Raw genomic sequence first — 21,734 nt, forward strand, 5'->3', positions numbered from 1 at the left:
ATGGGAAATATTTGTAATTTTGCGAGATATTTAGAAACCACTATGAAAATGTTAAAGAGCATACAATTCTGAGGGGAATCAAAGGTTTATTTGATGACTGAGATATCTAAAAACAAGGTAAAACAAAGAGATGTTAATAAAAGTCATGGCCTGTCAATTTTATTTGGGTCGCTTTTTTGGACAACTCAGCCATTTCAAGATCAATTTTTTCACATTTTGATAAACATTGAATCCTTCTTGAAATTACATGCTCTTTCGTATTTCATAAGAGGTTTCTCGCCAAAAAAATTAACCTGACGTTAGGTCTCGACCAAAACTATACGATCCCTTTAAACTTCATACAACGCAATATCAGAGACTGGGATAGTATGGTAGCATTTTTTTTAAACTGGAAACATTGTTAAACATTGCATTTTGATATGAAACCATGCTACCTTGCTGGATAATTTTGCTTTGACTGTACCGGTGTACCAGTGTACCAGGAATATTTGCTCACAACCATGACAACAGGGAGGTGGATGAGAGACCTCCCAGCTCACAACCAGACAGGCAGAGGGTTGGGCATGGAGACAAAAGAAAATGTACCTCCATGGGTTGGGCCATCTTTCGGGAGAGGCAATAAATGGATGGAGAGCTATAAGTGATGTGATTGGTTTGTTTGTGGTGGGGTGGGGCTGGATGGGATATGGGGGAGGGTAGCCAGGTGAAAGCTGATACCATGATTGCTGCTGACACTGGTGCCCCCAATAAACAAACCTGGGTGAAGTGATTTAGGTCTGGGGTCACCTCAGGTAAAAGGTCACAGTGAGGTCTCCATTGTCAGTCTGTGACTAATACATCACCTCCCTTAGGCTGGTTTACCAGTAAACAATCTTTCTAGTCCAAGTTGACGGGCTGAAATTTTGGCCCCTCTTTAAATTTGGAATAGTCTAATTTCAGATATTTTTTAAAACTGAATTGCTACTTTTGTATGTCATCAATCTCTGACATAAAACTTTCATTAGGTGAGATTTTAGAGGAATTCAACAGAAAACCCTCCCATTGACCGGAAGAGTAGAAGAGAAAAGCAAAGAGGGGGAAATAGGATTGCAGTGAGGTAGTTTTCTTTTAATGTGTAATTCATAGCCTGATCAATCAACATAGATTTAGAATGTTGGCTTAGTGCACAATAGGGTTTCAATTTCATGATCAACAAATGCAATTATTTTATGTAAGTGCAGGGAGGTGGAAAGTAAGTGTAACATTTTGTAAAACATCACTTTTTGGTAGAATTACAGAGCTATTTTTGAAGGAAAAAAGAAACGAGAACAGTGACTTACTTTGGCTCATCATTCATCTTACATTAAAAGTTTAGAGTCTTGGAATAAGCGTTTTCCTAATGTACACAAGATGCACCAATCATTGGGACTAACATGTAGCAAAGCAGTTTTAACTTTGAATGGACAGGTAACCGAGGACCTTTTCTTCTGTTAGTCAGTAGAGTCTACCTCACCCTTGGCCTGCTCAACTATGAGGAGTTTATCACCAATCAGATTTCACCCACCAGAGCAGCAGACAGCTGCTTGGCCCCCTCCTGCCACCTCCCCCCCCCCCCCCCCCTCCAATGGCCCGGTGAAAGTTTGGGGAAAGTGACTGCCTGCTCTCTTGCTCACTGTCAAGTCAAGTCGTTGGCGAGGGCAGTCGATGTCACAGGTTCATTGCAGCGAGCAGGCTGAAATGGGCGTCACTCTCCAATCCAGTGCCCTGCTCTTCTTGCGCCATGTATGGCAAACTACTCATACTGTGGGCTGATTTCAGTCGTGGACAGCTAACCCCACATACGAACCTGGAACTCTACTTTGTCTAATGAGATGAGGGGAGGGGAATTCCAGAGCTGTGAGCGTGAGCTCTGGCTGATTGGAAGCAGGAGGCTCTGATTCATTTGCTCAGCTGATGTTAGGGAGTTTGGTAGAGATGAACTGGACGAAGACACTGGAATGCCTACTGGTTTGATGTGACAGTTCTGCAGTGGTGTTTCTGTCATGGTGCTATTGATGCTTTGTGAGTCCTGAGCCTCTCTGAAGCTGATGTGAGACTTAAAATCTTTATCATGAAATTTGAGCCATCTTCCCCAAGGAGTTAGACACAGGTTGCAAGGTAAACACAGAAACACACTTGTTGCTAGATACTGTAAAACCAGAAGTTTTTGCATGCATGATTTTATTTTATTTATTTTTTGAATTTTGTGCGGAGCCAAGAATTTGTGAAGGTAAAATGCAGGAAGAAGTTCTTGTGCACACAATACATTGAATGCCAGTAGCAATTCATGAAAGTTTCATGCCACAAAAAGGCGGTTGGCTCCAGTTCACAAAAGTCTGGTGTTGTGAATGTTTGCAGAAACTGTGCAGTGATATCAAAAATTGTTTGTGTGAGGAAAGGGCATGGAGTTTAAGATCTTTCATGAGGTAAGGATGAGCATGCCGATATTGTCATTGTCTTGTCTGTGAAGGAGTCCATTTCAAGTGATCTCTTTTTTTACTCTGTGATGAGCGAGAACAAACAAGCAAACCAAATAAATGACACGTGATAGGCGTCATGATGTAAGATTCAGGGATGCTTAATCCTTTGGGTGAGATTCCAAGCAAAGAGGAATTTGAATGGTGTCCTTCGTCTTATTTCTGTTTTCTGTTCTGTGCAGAGATTGTCATCGTCCATGAAAGTCTGAGTCAATAAACAGTGTGGGCGATAAACTGTGAAGCCCCTCTCTCTCTCTTTGTGCTGATTACAATACCAGTGACTTCTGTTCACCCCGTGGTGTGAGTTCAAAAGTTTGTCTCTGACTGGGAATATACCCACAGGAGTGACCTGCATTGTTTTTGTCATGTCAGTCTGGATCTTGTTAGTGGTGATGTTCGTGTTGTATACTTGGATCTGTTTTTCATGCCCCATAGAGAGACAGTTAAAGGATTGAACTTGATTGAAGAGAGAGGACAGAAGCAGCAGACTATTAAGAATCAACTTGGATTAAAGGGATGGTACATTATTGGTGAGGATGAGAATTGGGCTTTTAACTTTTTGCGAGATACCAAGAAAACACTTATGAAATAGTACAGAGCATTCCACTCTGAGAGGAATTCAAAGTTTATTTGATGAAAATTGGGTTTGGAATGACTGAAACATCAAAAAACAAAGTAAAACAAAGGGATCGTTAAAAAGTGTGGGTCCCACACTTCATTAGAATCGCTCTGTTTTGGATATCTTGTTTCAAAACCAATTTTCATCAAATAAACGTTGAATTCCTCATGGAATTACATGCTCTTTCATATTTCATAAAAGAGATTTCTCATTATCTCACCAAAAAATGTTAGAAACTTGAAATTAGGTCTCAACCAAAACTATACGACCCCTTTAAACTGTCATACTGGTGATTTTTGTTTTGTTTTGTTCTGTTTGTCCTCTAGAACACATGTCTGCGTGTTGGTAGCTCGCCACAAGATATCAAATTTGATTTTTAGCATGGATTGCACTGTGTACAAAGCAGATACATGTGCATGGTTGTACAATGCAGGGCCGGCGGAGCGTTTTCAAAAGTGTGGGGGTCCACTTCTGGGCTTCATGAGCTAACAAGCAAAAAAAAAAAAAAAGGTCCTCAGCTCATCTCTCCCCTTCCATTTCCGGGTTTCTTCAGCTGACAAGCAAAAAAAAAAAGTCCTCAGCTCATCTCTCCCCTTCCATTTCCGGGTTTCTTCAGCTGACAAGCAAAAAAAAAAAAAGTCCTCAGCTCATCTCTCCCCTTCCATTTCCGGGTTTCTTCAGCTGACAAGCAAAGAAAAAAGTCGTCAGCTCAGCCTTACTGTGCTCACACTTCAAGATCTCTATTTCTATTTAGTGCCATTTACGTACTTCCGGGTTAAAAAAAGTGTGGGGGCCCAAAGTGATGACACCTTATGTATTCCTTTGTATGGTGCACAAAAAGTGTGGGGGCCCGAGCCCCCACGGCCCCCACGGTTCCGCCGGCCATGCAATGTACATTTGTACATATGTATACATTGTAGAAGTACAATTCTTAAGGAAATTCAAGTTGAGAGCATTGTCTTTCCAAGTTAGCTTTTTACAGCTGAAACCAAGGCAGTTTTGACTATCACCATGTTTATCATAATTACCTATATATTCATGAAGTGTTCATTGTCATTGTTTTACTTTTTATGTCTATTAGCATGTACTGTACATTGCATATCTAGACGTGATGATGATTATCATTAACTTTATTTGTTTCGTGTACAAAGTGTAGGAGGCCTACAGTACATGTACAACACTGTACAATGTGCAGTACTGTATATTGGTACTGTATCATCAGCAGCAGCAATTTTAAAAATGTAAAACTTTTTTGTTTTAAAATTTCTATTGGATGTTTTACACCTGAATTCTAAAATACAATGTACATTGTATGTCTATCTGTATGCAGACTTCAAGTTTTTATGTGTAGACATATGCCATACAACTAAATGATATTTACAGCTTTTTCCATTAATTTGTATCATGTTATTCAGTATTTTCATGAGAAAGTTGTGGTACAGAGATTTTCTTTGCCCATGGAGTACCCACCTCCCCTCACTGCAGTTGACTTGTGGGCATTCTGTCATGAATGTACATCTAGATCATATCTTTTTCTATGGGAATAGTACTGTCCGTGTTTATTTCATATACAAGATGCAGATGCAGAATGAAAATCTGTACACTACAATCAGTGTATGCTTTTCTGAAGGGTATCTCTCATAGGTAACTGGAGATAATGTATTTTCTTTTTTCTTCTTGTCACTGGATACCTGTCTGCTCTTGTTTTAATCACTTCCAAATAATGTTAACCTACAGGGGCATTGATATCTCCATCATGTGTTTATTCATACCTACACTGTAACTTCATTCCCGGTTAAAAATTTCTAAAGAATACTATTAAACATTTGTCATTGCTGCATCTAAATGTAGTTCTTAGAAACTCAGGGTGCTACATTTTTATGTAGGCCCTATGTTTTAAAACTTTTTTTTTCTTTACTGTTGACAGAAGAAAAAATATGATGACTGTTGTTGTTGTCCTTTTTGCTTACAAGTGTTAGATTATATGCAGATGACTTCTTCATTTTTGTGTAAATGCAAACAAGCGATGAATTTTTAATACTGCCATTTCCATAGATCTGCATATCAAGATTTCCGCAGTTCCTATTAATGAAGAAATTGTGTTATTGGGAAAAAATTCTTTGTCACTGCCCATTTTAGCATTTTGTATAATTACAAACTTTGTATTATGTTCAGTCTTTTTTCATAGTCTGTAAAGGAATAATGAAATCACATAATCGACCTCTGTGTATGTGTTCCTATGTGTATTCTTTTTAATGATTCACAATGCTTCAGGCCATTGCCCTTCCAAGGATTTTTTGTTTGTTTTTGGTAGTTTCATCGTGACTCAAAAGACCTGTATTTTAGCACATTAAATTTCATGAACGATTTCCTGCAATTTGACACCGTATTCTTCTCAATTCCCTTGGGCTTCATGCAAGTGAAGATGGATAAATACCATAGACTTCACGTAGAAGTTCATATTACTCCAGTCACACCGATGACTCAACCCAGAGCAAAATTCTCATCTCAAAAATAGTTGGGTCTTTGGCAGTTTGGCTGATATTTTCACTTCCTGCCAGATACTATATCAACTTGATCAAAAGACTTGCATGTAGAAGCTGACGAGATGTTTATCTTTGATCTGATGCAAGATTCATAGCGAGTTAATTTCATTTTGAAGTATGGCAGTGTAGAGAAACAAAGAAATCACAGGTCCTGACATTACAGTCGTAAGATTAACTCTGTTAGATTTTTATTAATGGTTATCTTCTCTTTATCATTTTTGTCATCTGCAGATTCTTCAGGAGATAAAATAAACTTGGCACTCGTGGAAAAGCAATAGCTGTGGGGATATTCTTAACAGTCGGAAACTCCCCACACAAGAGAAGACATGATTGAGGAACAGAAAGCCAGCAATGCTGCTTGTGAAACCTTCGAGCAGCACCGCTTTAAAGGCCATCTTTGTGTCCACTGCTTCAAGCCCAAAGCAGCTCATGCTGTGGAAGGTGAGAAGATTGCAGCTCTTGATAACAACATCAACGAGTCTCAAGGGATGGAGAGCAAACCAATTCACTACAAGTATGACATTCCCAAAGTCATCCTGCGCAACCAGAATAACCTTCAGAAAGATGGGACGAAAGGGAGGGGCGAGAAGCCGACAGACAGGAATAACAGGAAGAAGGTGAAGGAGAAAGTCAAGCCAGTGGGACCTCAGAGTTCGAGACGAGACACGAGCGGTAAACCGCCCGATTCCAACGTCATTGCTCTCAACATTCCTGTGGATGCACCAATGCCAGCTTCTGTGGATAATGTGGCATCAGTGAATGGTGAATCAACAAGAGGAGGGATGAACGTGGGTGACTCATCCTCGGAGAGTGGAAGCGTGAATGTCAACTTGCCAGTGCAGGAGCCCAACGGGAACATCTTACCAAACTCTTCCTCAGAGAGTGAAGCAGATAGTGGGCTCAGCAGCAATGTCAACAAACACTTGAGGCGAGCACTTCGCCCTGTACAAAAACCAGCCAGCCCACCAAAGAATCAGGAAAGGAACAGTCGAGACCCAGATCTTCCCGAGTTTGTGAAAGTCGCCAAGAATCTTAGACACATCCAGTCACTGATTACATCAGCAGGAGAGGTTCATAGCAGTAACAATAACAACCACTCCATGGTGGAACCAGAGGTAGCTCTGACCGACTTGCCTGACCTACCCAATGTGATCGGAAATGATGGAATTGCTGAAGACCAACAGCGTCTGGTTGAAGCGAAGACAAAACTCTCGTCTGCAGTGGGGCATATTGTCCTGAACTCTCAAACAACATTAACAGGTCATGAGACTCTCCCGAAAAATATTGGCAAAGTGAGACCCTCAATTCAGCCGCTCACGAAACATCGCCGCCAAACGTCTGATCCTGCCGTGTTCATTCCTTCGGAGAAAGAGGAAATTTCAGTGAACGTTAGTAAAGATGTCAATGAAATGAGTGATGATATTCAGACTGAAAATGTGATGGTGAGAAATAGCCAGCTGAGCTCCGATGTTTACTTTGGCAAACCCTCTGCGCAGTCCACAGAGAAGCGCAGTGTTGACATTGGGCAAGAGGATTTTGTGCCGCGATACGGACATGTGGCAGATTGCGTCACAATCATCTCTATGACAGGGGAAGTGTCACATCGTTACAATGGTGAGAGTTCTGGTGGCAGTAGTATGAGGGAGGATAGTGGAACAAGTCACCAAAGCCAAGAGACCACTACCAGTCCCTACAGAGTTGTCGATCTTGGTGACAATCAACCTGAAGTGCCTGAGGGAGAGAGTATATTAGAGGTCAAAGGACATGACATGCCATCAAGCAGCAACAGCAGCAATAGGCTGTCTCAGGAGCTTGATGAAGGAGTTGGTTTAGCTCAGCAGGAAGACACTATGGTCCAATCCAAGGATCCATCTGCTCGCTTCACGAGGAGAAATGTTGCCCTGGTGGACGGCATCTACACCACCTCCCAATTCCAGACAGATTCAGGCATTAACGACTCCATGGAATCTAGCGATTCAAGTGATGGGCCAAAACCAGAAGGTGACCGAAGCAAAAGAAATACGCCCCCTTATCCCATCATTCTCCACGATGAACAACCTCCTGAGTACAGAAAAAAGAAAAGAAATTCTGGACAGTACAAAGTTCCCATCTTTATTCTTCCAAAAGGATATGATGGTGGTGCAGGAAGAAGTAGTAATAAAGGTGAAGTTGTTAGTCATGTAGCTCCTAGTAGTCCATTGAATATTGATTACCTCCAACCCAAGGAGAATTCCACTGAATCTGATGGTGCAGTGTCACACCCTGTAAGTGAAGATGAAGTGAAAGGAACCAGTGCACCAAACCTGCTGGAATCCAAGAAAGTGTCTCTCAGCAACGAGAGTCTGCAGGAAACGAGACGGCCATCCAGGTCCAGATCCAGAACCCACCCTGTGATGGAGGAACCAGCATCTAGTAGCACTAATAAAGAGGACCAAGCTAATATTGAATTTGTTAGGACAAGACAAAAACGGGTGGCCCCTCGCCCCCCGTCGATGGAGTTGGTAGACCAGGTGACCAGCAGGGAGAGGGATGACAGGTTGGATAGCCTGCCCCATCGTTCCCCGCCCCCACCCCCTCTTAGCAAGAAAGATAGCAAACAGTCCGTAGACAGAAGCTCGTCAGACCTGTCTGATGATACTGACAGATCATTTCATGCCCATGCTGCTGGTGATCACAAAGGTAAATTCGAGGCTCCTGTTGCAAGTAGCTCAGGAAGATCCGATCAGTGGAGGAGAGAAATGTCACCTACCAGGAGAACAGACATGTCTCCAGAAAGACGTGGAGACGCTACTCCAGTGAGAACTCAACATGAGCCCAGAAAAGTGACCCCAGCCAAAAAGGAAAGCAATTTACGCGCTCGACTAAGAGAGTTTTCCCCCACTGGACGAGCTGAACAGTCTCGTGGAAAGCAGAAAGATGTTGCTCCAAATATGCACCAACCAGTGAGACGTGTGGCATCACCACCACCACCCTTGAACAGACCCCATCCAAATCCCATTAATCTTCCAGATTCTACCGCAACACAAGATGCACCGGCAATTATATCCAAGGTTAAGAAGTCAAAACTGCCTTGGAGGAGGAAAAAGAAACGAGATGAACCTGGAAGCCCAGAGAGAGAGTTTAACTCTGAAGAGGTTGAAAAATGGCTTAAAAACTCTTTTCCTGCAACCGCATCTTCCCCAACACCAGGTGAACCCGTCCAGCGCAACTCTCTAGAACGCCTGGAAGTCATCAATGCCTACAAGGGTGAGCCTACGGTTGCAATCAAGCGGGTTGCTCCTACTTACAGTACCCCCACACCCACCAGTGCTGCAACACCTCCGATGGCAATTCCTACCACTTCTGCCATCAACACTCCTGCCCTTGCTGCCACGCCCCCCAAAAGAAGTGTTGGTGCAGAAGAGGAAACCATGCTTGTCAGGAATGCTGCAAACAGTGCATCCAAGCGCAGGGCACCCAAACCTCCTGTCAGCCCCGACCCAGAAGATGTGGACTCTAGTGAGACACCTGTCCTGCTACAGAAGTCCTACTCTTTGTCTCCTACAAGCAGGAGGAAGATCCCCAGGGGAGCCGGTGATGAACCTCTCTATGAAAACCTTGGTGAGTTACATATCATGGGATACTCGACCTACTTTGTTTGTTTGTTTTTCTATCGTAATGATGTAAACTGAAATTCACTGAAAGCACATGGCTAGTTAGCATTAAATCCATGATTATACTCATGCAGAATGGAAAAAGTGAATGCCAAAACAATACTTGATCATACATGTACTTTCAAAATGTAATTGTGTCAAATACAATAGTTTTAGTCAACAGTAGTATTTGAAGGCTCAGGGCTGCTCAGGGCTTTGCAAAAGTAAACTATGTTTTCCAACTTGCTCAAATAGCCTTTAAGGGGATGGCTAGTAACTGATCAGTGGGAATCAGTGGGAATCAGTGGGAATGCTGGGGGATGATTGTTCCAATCCTTGTGGGATTCATTTAAGAGTACATTATATTGTTGTGTGAAAATGATTTACTTAAGAATGGTCTCATATTGAAGTAATGTGCAGTTTAATGTTAACGATCGTCCCATCACTGTACAGGCATCATGCTAACCTGGAAACATTAACCTTCACATTACTTGAATACAACTGTATGAGGCCATTCTGAAGCAAATAATTTTTACACAACATTAGATATATAATGTACTCTTAAATGAATCCCACAAGGATTGGAACAATCATCCCCCAGCATTCCCACTGATTCCCACTGATCAGATACTAGCCATCCCCTTTAACTCTTTATGTGCCATGATGGAAACCCCCTGTGTGCCACGTTATTCGAATGTAGTCATGCTTTGAGAAAGAGTTCTGCTTTTCCAATTTGTATAACTTCTACAAATTTCTGTTAAGCTGAACATTGTCAGCAAAGTTCAAGAAGAATCGCAAACCTTTGCATCGATAGAAATTGAATGACGAATCAATTTTCAATTATTCTTTTAAATGACCAGTTGCTACATTGCTGTAAAGGCATAAACTTTTGTACATAAAACCGTGACAGACACTTAGAATGTACACGCAAATCTTGTTGGGAACTCTGCTTGATAGTTAATCACCACACAGAATGCAAGCCATATGTGAGAGGAACAAAAGCGCGAGAAACGCTTCATTGTACCGCGGGATTAGGCGATTATCGATCGGTTTTGGCGGCTTTGTGTGTTTGAGCAGAATATGTGAAGTTGGCACGCCGTCGACTGAGTCTAAAGTGCGAACGTGGCACATAAAGAGTTAAATACCAGTACTCCCTATCAAGCAAGTGCTCATTCTTATGTGAAATATGATTTGCTAGGTGAGTTTTACCTGCCTCTGACATAACAGGCACATTGATTTATAACACCTTTCCACCACCTGTAACACTATCTTTTCTAAACTTTCAGCTCCTTGATAGCACAAGAAGGACAATTTTCATTCAAAAGTTTATTTTGCTACTATAATTCTTTTTGTTTCCGTATTAAAAAAAAAAGATAATTTGCATATATATTGATAAATTAGTGTACAGGATAAGGTGATGTGATGTGTGAATGTGAGGCTGATGGAACACTGGTTTTTAAAATCAGGTTTCATCTGTGCTGACTGTGATTGCATGTGACATGTTACTGAGTCATTGATTTAACATTGCACTGTAGTACTTGCAGTCGTACATTCTAAAATGAAAAGAAACTTTGCAGCCAAGTATTTCCGTAGAGCCTCCTTCATGATCCTTTTTTTACAATAACACTTACTCAAGTCTATTAGTATTAGTGTAATGCCCATTCCAAGGTGAATATCATGAGAAGAAAAAGAAAATATAGGTACTATATTCATACTGCGTATGTAGGGCAAGTCGTCTTTAAGTTCTGTGTTTGATATGGAACTTGACACAACAGCTGCTTGCAGTGATTTCCTGCTGGGGGCATGTGGGTCACCCCTTGGTGCCCAGAGGAGCTGGAAGTGTGGGTGAGGGAGAAGGCAAGACCTGGGAATGGGGGAGGTGCCCCACTTCCAAAATTGCTCCCTCATGACTTTTTTGTCATACATTATATACTGTATGTACGTCTGGCAAAGATATCATGTGCCTAGTTAAGATGCTTGTACGGTATTTGATGTCTCCAAAAGGCGTTATGTCCCACAGGACTTGTAACCCCAACATCTTTATCAAATCTGAAGTTTTATTTCACACATGTCATCATTAATCACACCTAATTCCTCCCGTAACCCTCATGATGATGCATGCTTCTAAGACAAGTGCAGCTTGATTGGCGTGTGTGCCTCTTGTCACCCCGGCAGCGGTTACCATACAGTTTCACAATTCACGTGTGAGGCAGCGTGTAAAATATCGGTTCATGAAGGTGTCTTTGAAACTGACTTCCCCCACATGGGTCTGAGCACCGGTGTCCTGTAATTGACCAGTCATTTTGATGTCCAGGTGCTGACTAAAATGACAGGTTCTGCATTTTGCGGTTGAACCCCCATAATTTGTTTCCATCATTTACAGTCATGTGGAAGCTCTATTCTGGCCCATCAATGGATTTGATAGTGCCAAGTATATAACAAGGGTCACTTTCCTTCTTGTAGCTGAATATATTATGCTCCCCACAAATACAAGTGGTAGTTTACAGGATTTTGAAGCTTGATTTATTCAACATTCATTAAAGAAAATATTGATGTTCATGTTTGTAGGTCTCCAAGCAAATCAAATCAATTATTAGCCTTTAATTGAATTCCCTGAAATGAATATTACCTTTCAAACTATCAAATTCATCTGTGAAAAATCTCACTCAGTATTAACATGATGCTAGACTCCAATGTCCATGAAGATTTAGATCCTGAATGAGTCAGTGGTATACCTTAATTTACAAGAACTCCTTCTTGTTTTGAAGTAATTCTCAAAGTGCTTCACCAAGTTCTTCTCACATTCTGTGTTGAGATGAACCAGGAATGAAGGAGTATCCAGATGAATAGAATGAGTGACAGCCCAGCAGCGGCTCAAGGAGATTCAGTGGGTGCTGCCCTTAACTGAGTCTCTGAAGGAATGCTCTTTTTAGCTCAAACTGAACTACTCTCCAAACAATTCCAATGATCCTTGTGCATTGTGAAGTGAACCCTCCCACATTGTTTTAAAGATCAAATGTCCCTTTTGGAAACATCACAAAATTTTGCAGGGTTGAAGAATAATGTCTTCCAACATTGTATCTGAAGTATTACGGTAATACACCTCAGCTTTTTAAAACAGAAATGAAAAAATGACCCCATGTCACTTTAGAAAACATGCTTCCTGTTTATACCAAGAATAATGGTCTGAATTTTTTCAGGGTCCGAATAAATTGACTGGAAATGTACATTTTTTCCCCTCCATCATAGAGAAGTTGCCAGTTTTATCATTCTGAGGAAAGGTCTGAATTACCTACCTCTGCAATATACCAGCTTATAAATGGAATCAAATTTTCAGGGTTGCAAAAGGGATGCAGGAAATTTCAGGCTTCATCTACAAGTATACAGTGTACATGATACTTGATTCAACATGCAAAGTTTGATAATGGTTCAGTGAACCTATCCGGGCCTCTTGCATAAAACAGTGGCAACTTTGCAATTAATGGTAATTTTGAAATCACGCTGCAAAGATCAATGATTTTAACATTATTCCGTAACCAATCAAAGCTAAGAAATCACTGATGGTTACCACTGATTGCAGAGTTACCAGAACTATTAATTGTCAAGTTAGCATAGTTTTATGCTGTGTGGTCCTTCGTACTTGCAGAGCTCTAGCTACGTTGTATATTGAATAGTGTTGATGTAAGAGGGGATGACTTAATAATATGAGGTCAACTGCAAATTGGGGCATTCAGTTCAGTATCATTATGCAATGTCAACATTCATAGGAAGGGTTCATCAATTCTCAAGGCCATTGTACAAAGGATTGGGACAGCTTCATTGTTCTTGACAGGGCAATACTTAGAGTGTATGTCAGTTTAATCACAGAGGTACAACGTAAGCCCAGGCTGTTCTATCAATAATTGTAATTTTCATGCAGGAGAAATATAAGAATAGGTGAGATTGGGTACCCACTTCGATTGATACACAAATATCAATCAAGAACAGGTGGGTGCAGCCCTTGTATGTATCTCAGCTGCATTAGAATGACGTCCATGCATGCTGTGAGTAGAGAACAGTGTTTGAATGTGTTGGAGAGGGGATAATTTAGCCTTAATCAAAGCTGTGTTTGGCAATACACTGTAGTAGCTGTGAAGATGATTAGGGAAAACAGTTCAAAAAAGTATGAATTCAGGAAATTATGAAAAGGGTTCTCAATGTGTACATGTACATGTATGACCATTTGAATGTTTGTAAATTAGAATGACATCCTTTAATCAGTTCAAAGTGATGACCTTTTTATTGCCAAGGTTTCTTGACAAATATAAAAGTTTGTTTTACACGACTACAATAGAAATGCATTTAGAAAATTAGATTCTTGTCCAATTAATACACCCTCCTTGAATGAGTTGCATAAACTGATAAATCAATGAAGCATCTGTATGAGATGATCTTCCCCTTAAAATCCTATTAGCAGTTAAAGTTACAGTCTTGAGACATTCAAGGCAGTCATGTTGGATGACAGAACAGAGGCACAGTCTCTGGATTTGCACAGGTGCAGGTTGCCATGCCCATGGCAAAAAGGGTTGAGCTTAGCCTCTGGAGAGCATGAACGTGAGCTGATAATGTTTGCATGGATATAAAACACTCTTAAAATGCTCTCCCCTGGTACAGGTGAAGAAAGAAAGGTTTGCCCCCTTGGGTCAAATACATGCCTGCTGAGTGAAGAGGAGATCGAGTTTGAAATAAAGAGTTCGGGAGCGGGACGTGGAGGGATTCGTGATCCTGGATGGTAGTGTGTGGGTTTGGAGCAAGGCACGCTCAGCAAACAAGCCGCAGAGGTGTGGTTAGAACATAATATGAGAAGATATAACAATCGTGGGAAACATTCCTCCCCAATCCCTGCTTGGCATAATGTGATTCGTCTGGCTGTCGGTTCCATCATCAAAATAATGTGAGGTTTGCGTGACTTCAAGCTTTGTTCCCTCGTTTGCTCAAACTTTTTCATCAGACGTTTCCTGATTGTCCAGATGCCCTATTTCGTCTAACAACATTTATAGGTTAAGGCTGTAGTGTGTTTCCATATTTATGTTGTTATGTTTCTGCATAGGGTCACAGGTATGTTGTAGTCTGTGACCCAGGGACCTAGATTCTCAGGCTAGTACAATAGCTGGAATTTTTATCTCTCAGCATGACCACCTTAACGTGTCAAAGATTGTGGTACAGTCAATGCATCATACGCAGAAAGCCTTTTGTTTGGGTGTAGCCCCAGTGAAAATAAATAACTTTGTTCCCTGGGAGGAGTTGGTGGGGGACCTCATGGGCAGGATAGTTGAATAGGAAGAACTAAAGGAAACCGTGTGAGTGTGAAGGTGGTGGGGTTGGTGCTAACTATGCCATAAAAGTACATAACATGGAACAGAAATTTGTAATTCGTAGTGCAAAGACCTGTTTGGTTTTAAACACTGTGACTTATGTTGACCATAACTGGGGGACTTCCAGAATAAGAAAAAAAAATTATTAAATTGGTTATGAAATGAGTCAGGTGCGTGGCTATGTCAGTGCATAAATCGACTATTGTTTTCAGGCATACAGAAGCCCCCCCCCCCCCCAGTTATGCCTAAAATATACTGAAAACAGCACCCAAACTGAAAATGTCTACACATTGTAGTAAGGGCCACTGTGATATCTTTATTTCATCACGGCATAGGCCCTACATAGTTTTAATTATCACATTCTTTTCTTTCTTGTTTGAATTTTGCTGTGCCCCTTATATCCTTGCAGGGTTATATAAAACCTTGTAGGGTTATTTAAAACCTTGTATTTACTCTTTAGTGTAGAACAGATATGTGTACAGGTACTTTGAATAGTTCAGTATCTATTTCACTACAACAGAATTCCAAGTTGCAGGCTTTGTGTACAACAACATTTCTCTATAGTGCAGTGAAGGTCTGTATACTATTTTAGCATGTTATGCAACAAATAACAGAGATATAACTACAAAGTAGTTAGTGACTGCTTGTGTAAGCTAGGTGTTGGAGTAGGGTGTATCAGTGTTAATGTTAACAACTTGTGGGTTGGTGCCAGATATCAATTAATAATACTCGCTGCTCATGAGTCATGTTGAGGTGGTGAATCATTTCCTACATTTGCTGAGGGGTGTTCACCCAGAATCTCTCTCTCATTCATGTTTACCTCAGCCTCTGCCACTGAACTTATTCAGGATTTCTTGTTTCTCTCCTTCTCTCCCCCCCCCCCCCTTCTCCTCCCCCTTCTCCTCCCCCCCCCCCCCCCCCCCATTCTCGACAATAGCTATGCAGACAGCTGTAGCCCTGCTTCAACATCTTAAAGTTTAGTCATCAGAACCTCTATGAATATAGTGATAATAGACATTCACATAAATTGCTGTTTATCCAGCCTATCCCTCCGGCTTCCCCACCAGAAATGATGGGAAAACGGGAAAAATTGGCAATTTGTGCTGCTCAGTCACAATAATAGGCACAATGTCATTGAATGGCAACCTTTTCTCATTATGTCCTTGCAATCATTAGGAAATTTGTTATTCATAGAAGGAATAATACGAATGTGAATCACCGAGGCTGTAATCACGTCAGGGGTAATCTATCAAACCCATTTTAGCTTTTAACTGGTTGCCAGAAAGGTGTCAAACAAATAGTTCCAATGGCTGTAATAAAAGACATGCAGACACTTCCTTTAAGGCTTAATTTTCCTTGTCAAATCACTGTTTAACCATGGATGGTTTAACATTGTTTCAAGTTTGAAGGGGCCGAGCTGCATGGTCCTTACAATGCTACCAGTCTTTGATATTTTGTGAATTATGGTGTGCAAAAATTAGGGTTGGAAGTAAATACAAAAATGTTTCAAAAAGTGTGAAATCTGAGTGACTGGATTTACCACACTTTATATTTTCTTATAGACAGTAGTGTTTGAATAAATTATTCAATATACAGTTAATTAACATGCTGATATTTGCTCATGCAAGTATAGCTTTCTCAATAATAAGTAATGTCATGATTCTCAAAACTCATTAAGATGTGCTGGAATGTTTTTATTGCATTTCCACATCATCAGACAAGGCTTGTACAGTTCAGTCAGAAAAGTTTGACATTTTCTGAATTTGATCTGTGGTAAGTCTGAGATAGATGCCTGTGAGTTCCAGTTTAACTTAACAGACTTACAAGTGTCTTTTTTTTCTTTTACAGCAGGACCCAAGAGATTTATTGCAAGAAGTGATGACATGGCATGAAAACTGAATTTTTATGAAAGAGCTGATTGCTTTAAATCTGGCTATCTGAGTGGTTGGATGTATGACAATCTCTTAGAGGGCCCTGAGCAAGGAATGCCTTGAAAATTTTAACTTTGCTATCTGGGGTCAAATCTGAGTGATGTAATGATTTCATTGCATTTGTCACTTCTCCGATGGAAAACATATCCATGACCTGAGGCTCAGGAAATTGTGGTCTAACTGAAAGTGAAATACTGTAGTTGGTGAGTGAAATATCTTGGTCAATAGGAACCATACAATAGTAATACAAGTGTATATCTGATGTTTTGGGCAAGTGGTGTAATAATGTAAGCAATTTTAGTAATTTAGCCTTGCAGATTTTGTCACACTGATGCTTAAATTTGTTTGCCACACAGGAATGAAGGTGTTCTGAACTTGCCCTAGGAGCTGCCTAGGAGAATACATTGAAAACATAACGTGATGCCCATGTCTATGAAGTTTCAGTGATGTTTATTTTCAGTGTTTTTCATTCATTCCTCTATACCATCTCATTTCATTTTGTGCTTCCAGGTGCCAGTCGAGCCAAGATCACCCCCCAGAAACCTACACGAAGGCGACACAGGAACCGAACGACAGGATTCGAAGACATGCCATCCAGGGTAAAGCGGATGGCTCCAAAGACACCAGAGAAGCCTACCAGCAGAGATGCAGATGGCTCTGATGAGGTGGATGGTGTTGTTCCCTTGGAAACAACCATTCAGCAGCATCCACCTGAAGATACTCTCCTCAGCTCCTCCCCTCCTCTGAAGTCAGCTTTGAGAAGTGCTGCTCCCGACCAGGCAAAGACCGACACAGACGGGAAGGCCATTCCAAAGCGCCCCGTCCGGATCGTGGCACCTGAAGATGAAGCCATCATCACCGATCTGCCTCGTTCCACTGTCCTTAGGAGTGACTACAAGAACTTAGCACTGGTCCCACAAGCTGACCTGGACAATGCTCTTTGCAAGGATGCAGAAACTCAGATGGAAGAGAACACTCCTTCGAAAGTAATGGTGAATGCTGACACACAGTGTAATCTTAGTGGTACAGGAGCCTCTTTCCTGGATCAAACTAGTCAGCAAAGTCTCCTGTTTGATGTCAGTGCAGTGCATATCCAAGCCCTGTCACAGCTCTCCACGCCCAGGGTCAGGATGGACACAGAGGGGATGATTGCTATGGAGGACATCGCCTGGAAGGACCAGGTCTTTCCCGATACTGAGCCTCACTGTCGTTCAGCTGGTGCAGCATTCTTTGGTCTCACGTTGCAGGACAGCTCAACTGGTAGTCCTGGTCTCATGGTGAGCTCCTAGCCCAGTACCTCTCTCATCAGTTAAACTGCTCACTGTCCAATCTCACCTACATTTGTATCTTTCTGTCTGTGTCTTTTCTTTAAAGGGGAGTAGCACATAATGCAGAATCTTTTGCATTCATGATGAAAGAAATACCTTTATATTCATACCATCAAACTATTTTGCCAAATCAAAACATGTACAGTAAGTTTGTATTTTTTCTAATCATAAATATTGTTATTTCTGTTTTCTCTGCCACATCAACATTAAGATGTTCCAGCTGTAATAGGTGTTTCAGGTTGTATTATGTATGTTTGAAATGCTCAGAATATGTCAAGCCATTAGAATATCAATGAGCTCTGTTCCTCCTCCTTGTACAATGTATTACCACAAGCCATTAAACTCACCCAGCGTGCTTTGAAGCCATTCATGACCTGCAGCTGTACTTTGAGATTGTTTATTTACGTCCCGACGTGTAATTGATCTGTGTGTAATTCAATTAATCCCTGTGTCTGCTGTGTGGTCAAGTTTGAATGATCCAGCTTTAGAAGAGTTAAAGGGGATGGCGAGTAACTGATCAGTGGGAATCGGTGGGAATGCTGGCCCATTAACACTTTAACGATCGCCCCGTCACCGTACAGGCATGCTAACCTGGAAACATTAAAGTGCACATTACTTGAATATGAGACCATTCTGAAGCAAATAATTTTCACACAACAATAGATGTATAATGTACTCTTAAATGAATCCCACAAGAATTGGAACAATCATCCCCCAGCATTCCCACTGATTCCCACTGATAAGTTACTAGCCATCCCCTTTAAAGGACCAACAGCAGGAACCATATGCCATGTACATTTCATTGCTCAAGTATCATAGAGAAACACACAAAGCCAGACAGAGTTGCTCTTGCCAAATTTTTGCCCGAAATGTCAACATCTCTACCAAATGTTGCCTGCCATATTTTGATAAGATACACAGTACAGTATCAGCCATTTAGCTTGTTGAATCATGCAGACAAGAATTGTTTTAATTTATGTATCAGCCATTTAGCTTGTTGAATCATGCAGACAAGGATTGTTTAATTTTTGTGACAAAATGCAGCACAAGCAAACTATATCAACCAAGATGAGCTTAGTCAAGGCTGAGCATTATATTGTGTTTGTTCTAGTGCCGTGTAATTGGGGGTTTTATTTAAGTTGATTGTTTCCTGGTGATAAATAGTTTTAAGTGTATTGATCTTCTTTCTGTCCATAGTTACTGTATGATAGTGACAGACTTTGGCACAGTCTCAAATTTTTAACATTTTTTTGCCATTTGTTAGGTGCCAAAAACCACAGCTAAATTGAAAACTAATTTTTCATGGCAAAATGAATGGTCTTTTGTTTGTGGAATAAATAGTCTTTTTCAAGAGCAAATGTCGTAACTTTTTTATCTGCAATGCCATCAGTGTTGTATATTTACTTTTAGCACAAAATCCTGAGTACAGTTGACGGAAATGAACTGTTACTTTTGCAACTACCCCCATCAAATAGAAGTTAGCAAAACTTGTGTACCGTGAGAGCTAAAAATATATCTATATATTTATATTAATATATTTCTGTTGAAGGAAAGGCTTTAGCTGTGGATGGTTTTCTTTGTTAAGATTGGAAAATGAATTTGAACATCCAGTTATTCTTCTATGTTAGGTTTAGAATTCCTGATAGTGACATTTTTATTTGTTCACTCCATCAGGAAAAATCAATCCATTATGCAAAAATGAAACCAATTTCTTTCATAATGAATTATTTCCAGAATTTTTGTAAGCTTTGAACATGAAATTATATTAGATGTTGGAGTTTGACTTTATGTAGATGGTTCTCATACAATGTCTGTAAACAGAAATGGTATTAATGATACATCTGCCATTTACAGCTGAATACTGTACATTCATCATTTTTTTTTTCTGTGTATAGCCAGTGATCATTGAAGATTTGTAAATCTAGTATACTAATTGTAGATCACTTTATCATGATTTCCATATCTCTGTAGGTATGCTGTAATCCCAGCAAGACATCGCAAGTACTCCACATGGCAGACATTACCAGATCCATGTCTCCACAACCCAACCTCATCTCAGTCAGCCATGCTACCAAAGACACTGTCACCATCAACCCTTCACTACTGGAGCAGCGTAAGTCTCGTGGTTCTCCCCAACCGGACGGTTCCTTCGAGACGGCTGTCATCATCACAGACTGTCTACCGGCAGTGAACGTTGCCGAGTATGTGACTCAGAATGCAGAAAAGCATGAGTGCCTGCCGGATGTCTATGAGCGAGATGTTGCCACAATGCTGCTGCAATTGTGCCAAGGTTTGTGCCAGCTGCAATCCCACCACATGTGCCTGGAGAGCTTGAAGTTGGATCACCTTCTGCTGGTGAGCAGTGGGCTGCCCGGTGGTGGTCAGAGACTGGTCATCAACCACTTGATTGGGGCGGAAGTGGTAACCACGGCTACCATGTCGTCACCAGCCGAGGGGGGTGTGGCATCCAAGCTGGAGCAAAAATGCCATGAATTTGATGTGGGTATCCTTGTGTACGAGTTCTTGCATCATGCTAACCCATTCTCAACTCGCACAAGCCTTATCATCTCTGACTACACCAAAGAAGATCTACCCCACATTCCTGTCAAGTCATCTCTCTCCCAGGGCCTTCATACCATCGCCTGCAAACTTCTCACTAAAAAGCCTGAAGACAGGCTAACTTGTGATCAAGCCGTGGTGCTACTTCAGTGCTTGTTGTGGGGCCCACCTGCCGCCTTTCTTTCGGAGAATGTGGAGACACCAGGGGCCCTGGATGGAGCACTGGAGAGATGGTTGATGGTGGAGCGTGCCAACGTTGTCTCGCAGATGGCAATCTCAGCACTATTAGGGAATGCATCCCAAGAGGGGGGCGTGTCCCTGTCAGACCAGCTAAAGTGCCAGTTCCTTGCCAAGACCACAGTGAGTGACTGTAAGAGAGCCCTAGAGATGCTCTATAGGGGAACGTCCAGTGAAGGAGTGGCTGTTATTGACACAGGTTTGGACCTCTGATATTCTTCACAGAGGTTATAGAGAGTACGCATCAACTATGGGAAGTTTACCACCTGTTCTAGATACAGGGATCTCATAAGGTATCAGGATACATACATGTGCGTCACTTTTTTGTATATTTTGAGAGTTACTACAATCTTCTTGGTGAACCTCTTCCAGATAAAGTTGCACATTGCTTTGGCTAGTGAACTGTTTTAGTCGGTAGAATCTCATATTAGTATGGAAATTGGACACAACAAACACAACTTCCCAACTTACATGCTTTGATAGGGAACAATGCTGGAAGCAATTTTTACTTGTGAAAAATGTTTATTGAGCACACAGGTTTTCTTCTGGTAAGAAAAACCTGTGGATCATAGCACAGAACATTACTGTACCATTATTATCAACTTTAATGTACAGTATTGTTGTTTTCTTGATTGACATGTACAAATTTATCCTTTTAATGATTGCATTGGTTGAAAGCTATTTATGCAACACAAATTCAGAGATGATACATTGAATCACTTGTCTACGTCTATTGAATAATGGAAAATACTGGTGGAATATCTTTGTGAAAAAAAAAATCCAAATGATTTTTTAACAAAAATTTTGAGTGTTCTTTAAGCAGTGCCATGAGAAACCTACCATTTCATGATAGCTGTGCCTGATGTACATAATGTCGTATTTGAAAAATTATATATTTTGTTTTCTTTTATTTTTCACAATTGAATAGGTCTACATGAGTTCTTTTCCAAATTTCCAAATTCCAAAATCCTCGTGAATTTCCAGTGTATGTCATTGGAAGGGAAATTTTTCCAGTTTGATATTTGCTATTTTG

General features: G+C 41.0%; 1 protein-coding gene across 2 annotated transcripts in view; it reads left to right on the forward strand.

Annotated features, from left to right (window-relative positions):
* The window catches only part of LOC139733743 (uncharacterized), a 36,259-nt gene extending 14,938 nt beyond the window's left edge, over positions 1–21,321 (forward strand). Inside the window, exons 1-4 of one of the 2 annotated variants that reach the window (XM_071644552.1) lie at positions 2,013–2,136; positions 5,892–9,260; positions 17,088–17,854; positions 19,877–21,321. In XM_071644552.1, coding sequence (XP_071500653.1) covers positions 5,987–9,260; positions 17,088–17,854; positions 19,877–20,914 — 5,079 coding nt within the window. In that variant the 5' untranslated portion in view covers positions 2,013–2,136; positions 5,892–5,986 and the 3' untranslated portion in view covers positions 20,915–21,321. Of the gene's footprint in view, positions 1–2,012; positions 2,137–5,891; positions 9,261–17,087; positions 17,855–19,876 lie in introns of those variants that run through there. The other variant, XM_071644553.1, reaches the window with a different exon arrangement.
* Positions 21,322–21,734: the final 413 nt, after the last annotated feature.

The sequence above is a fragment of the Diadema antillarum genome, unplaced genomic scaffold, assembly GCF_040938485.1.
Source record: "Diadema antillarum isolate AM-2024a unplaced genomic scaffold, OU_Dant_1.0 seq00000488_RagTag, whole genome shotgun sequence".
In the NCBI taxonomy this organism is placed as follows: Eukaryota; Metazoa; Echinodermata; class Echinoidea; order Diadematoida; family Diadematidae; genus Diadema; species Diadema antillarum.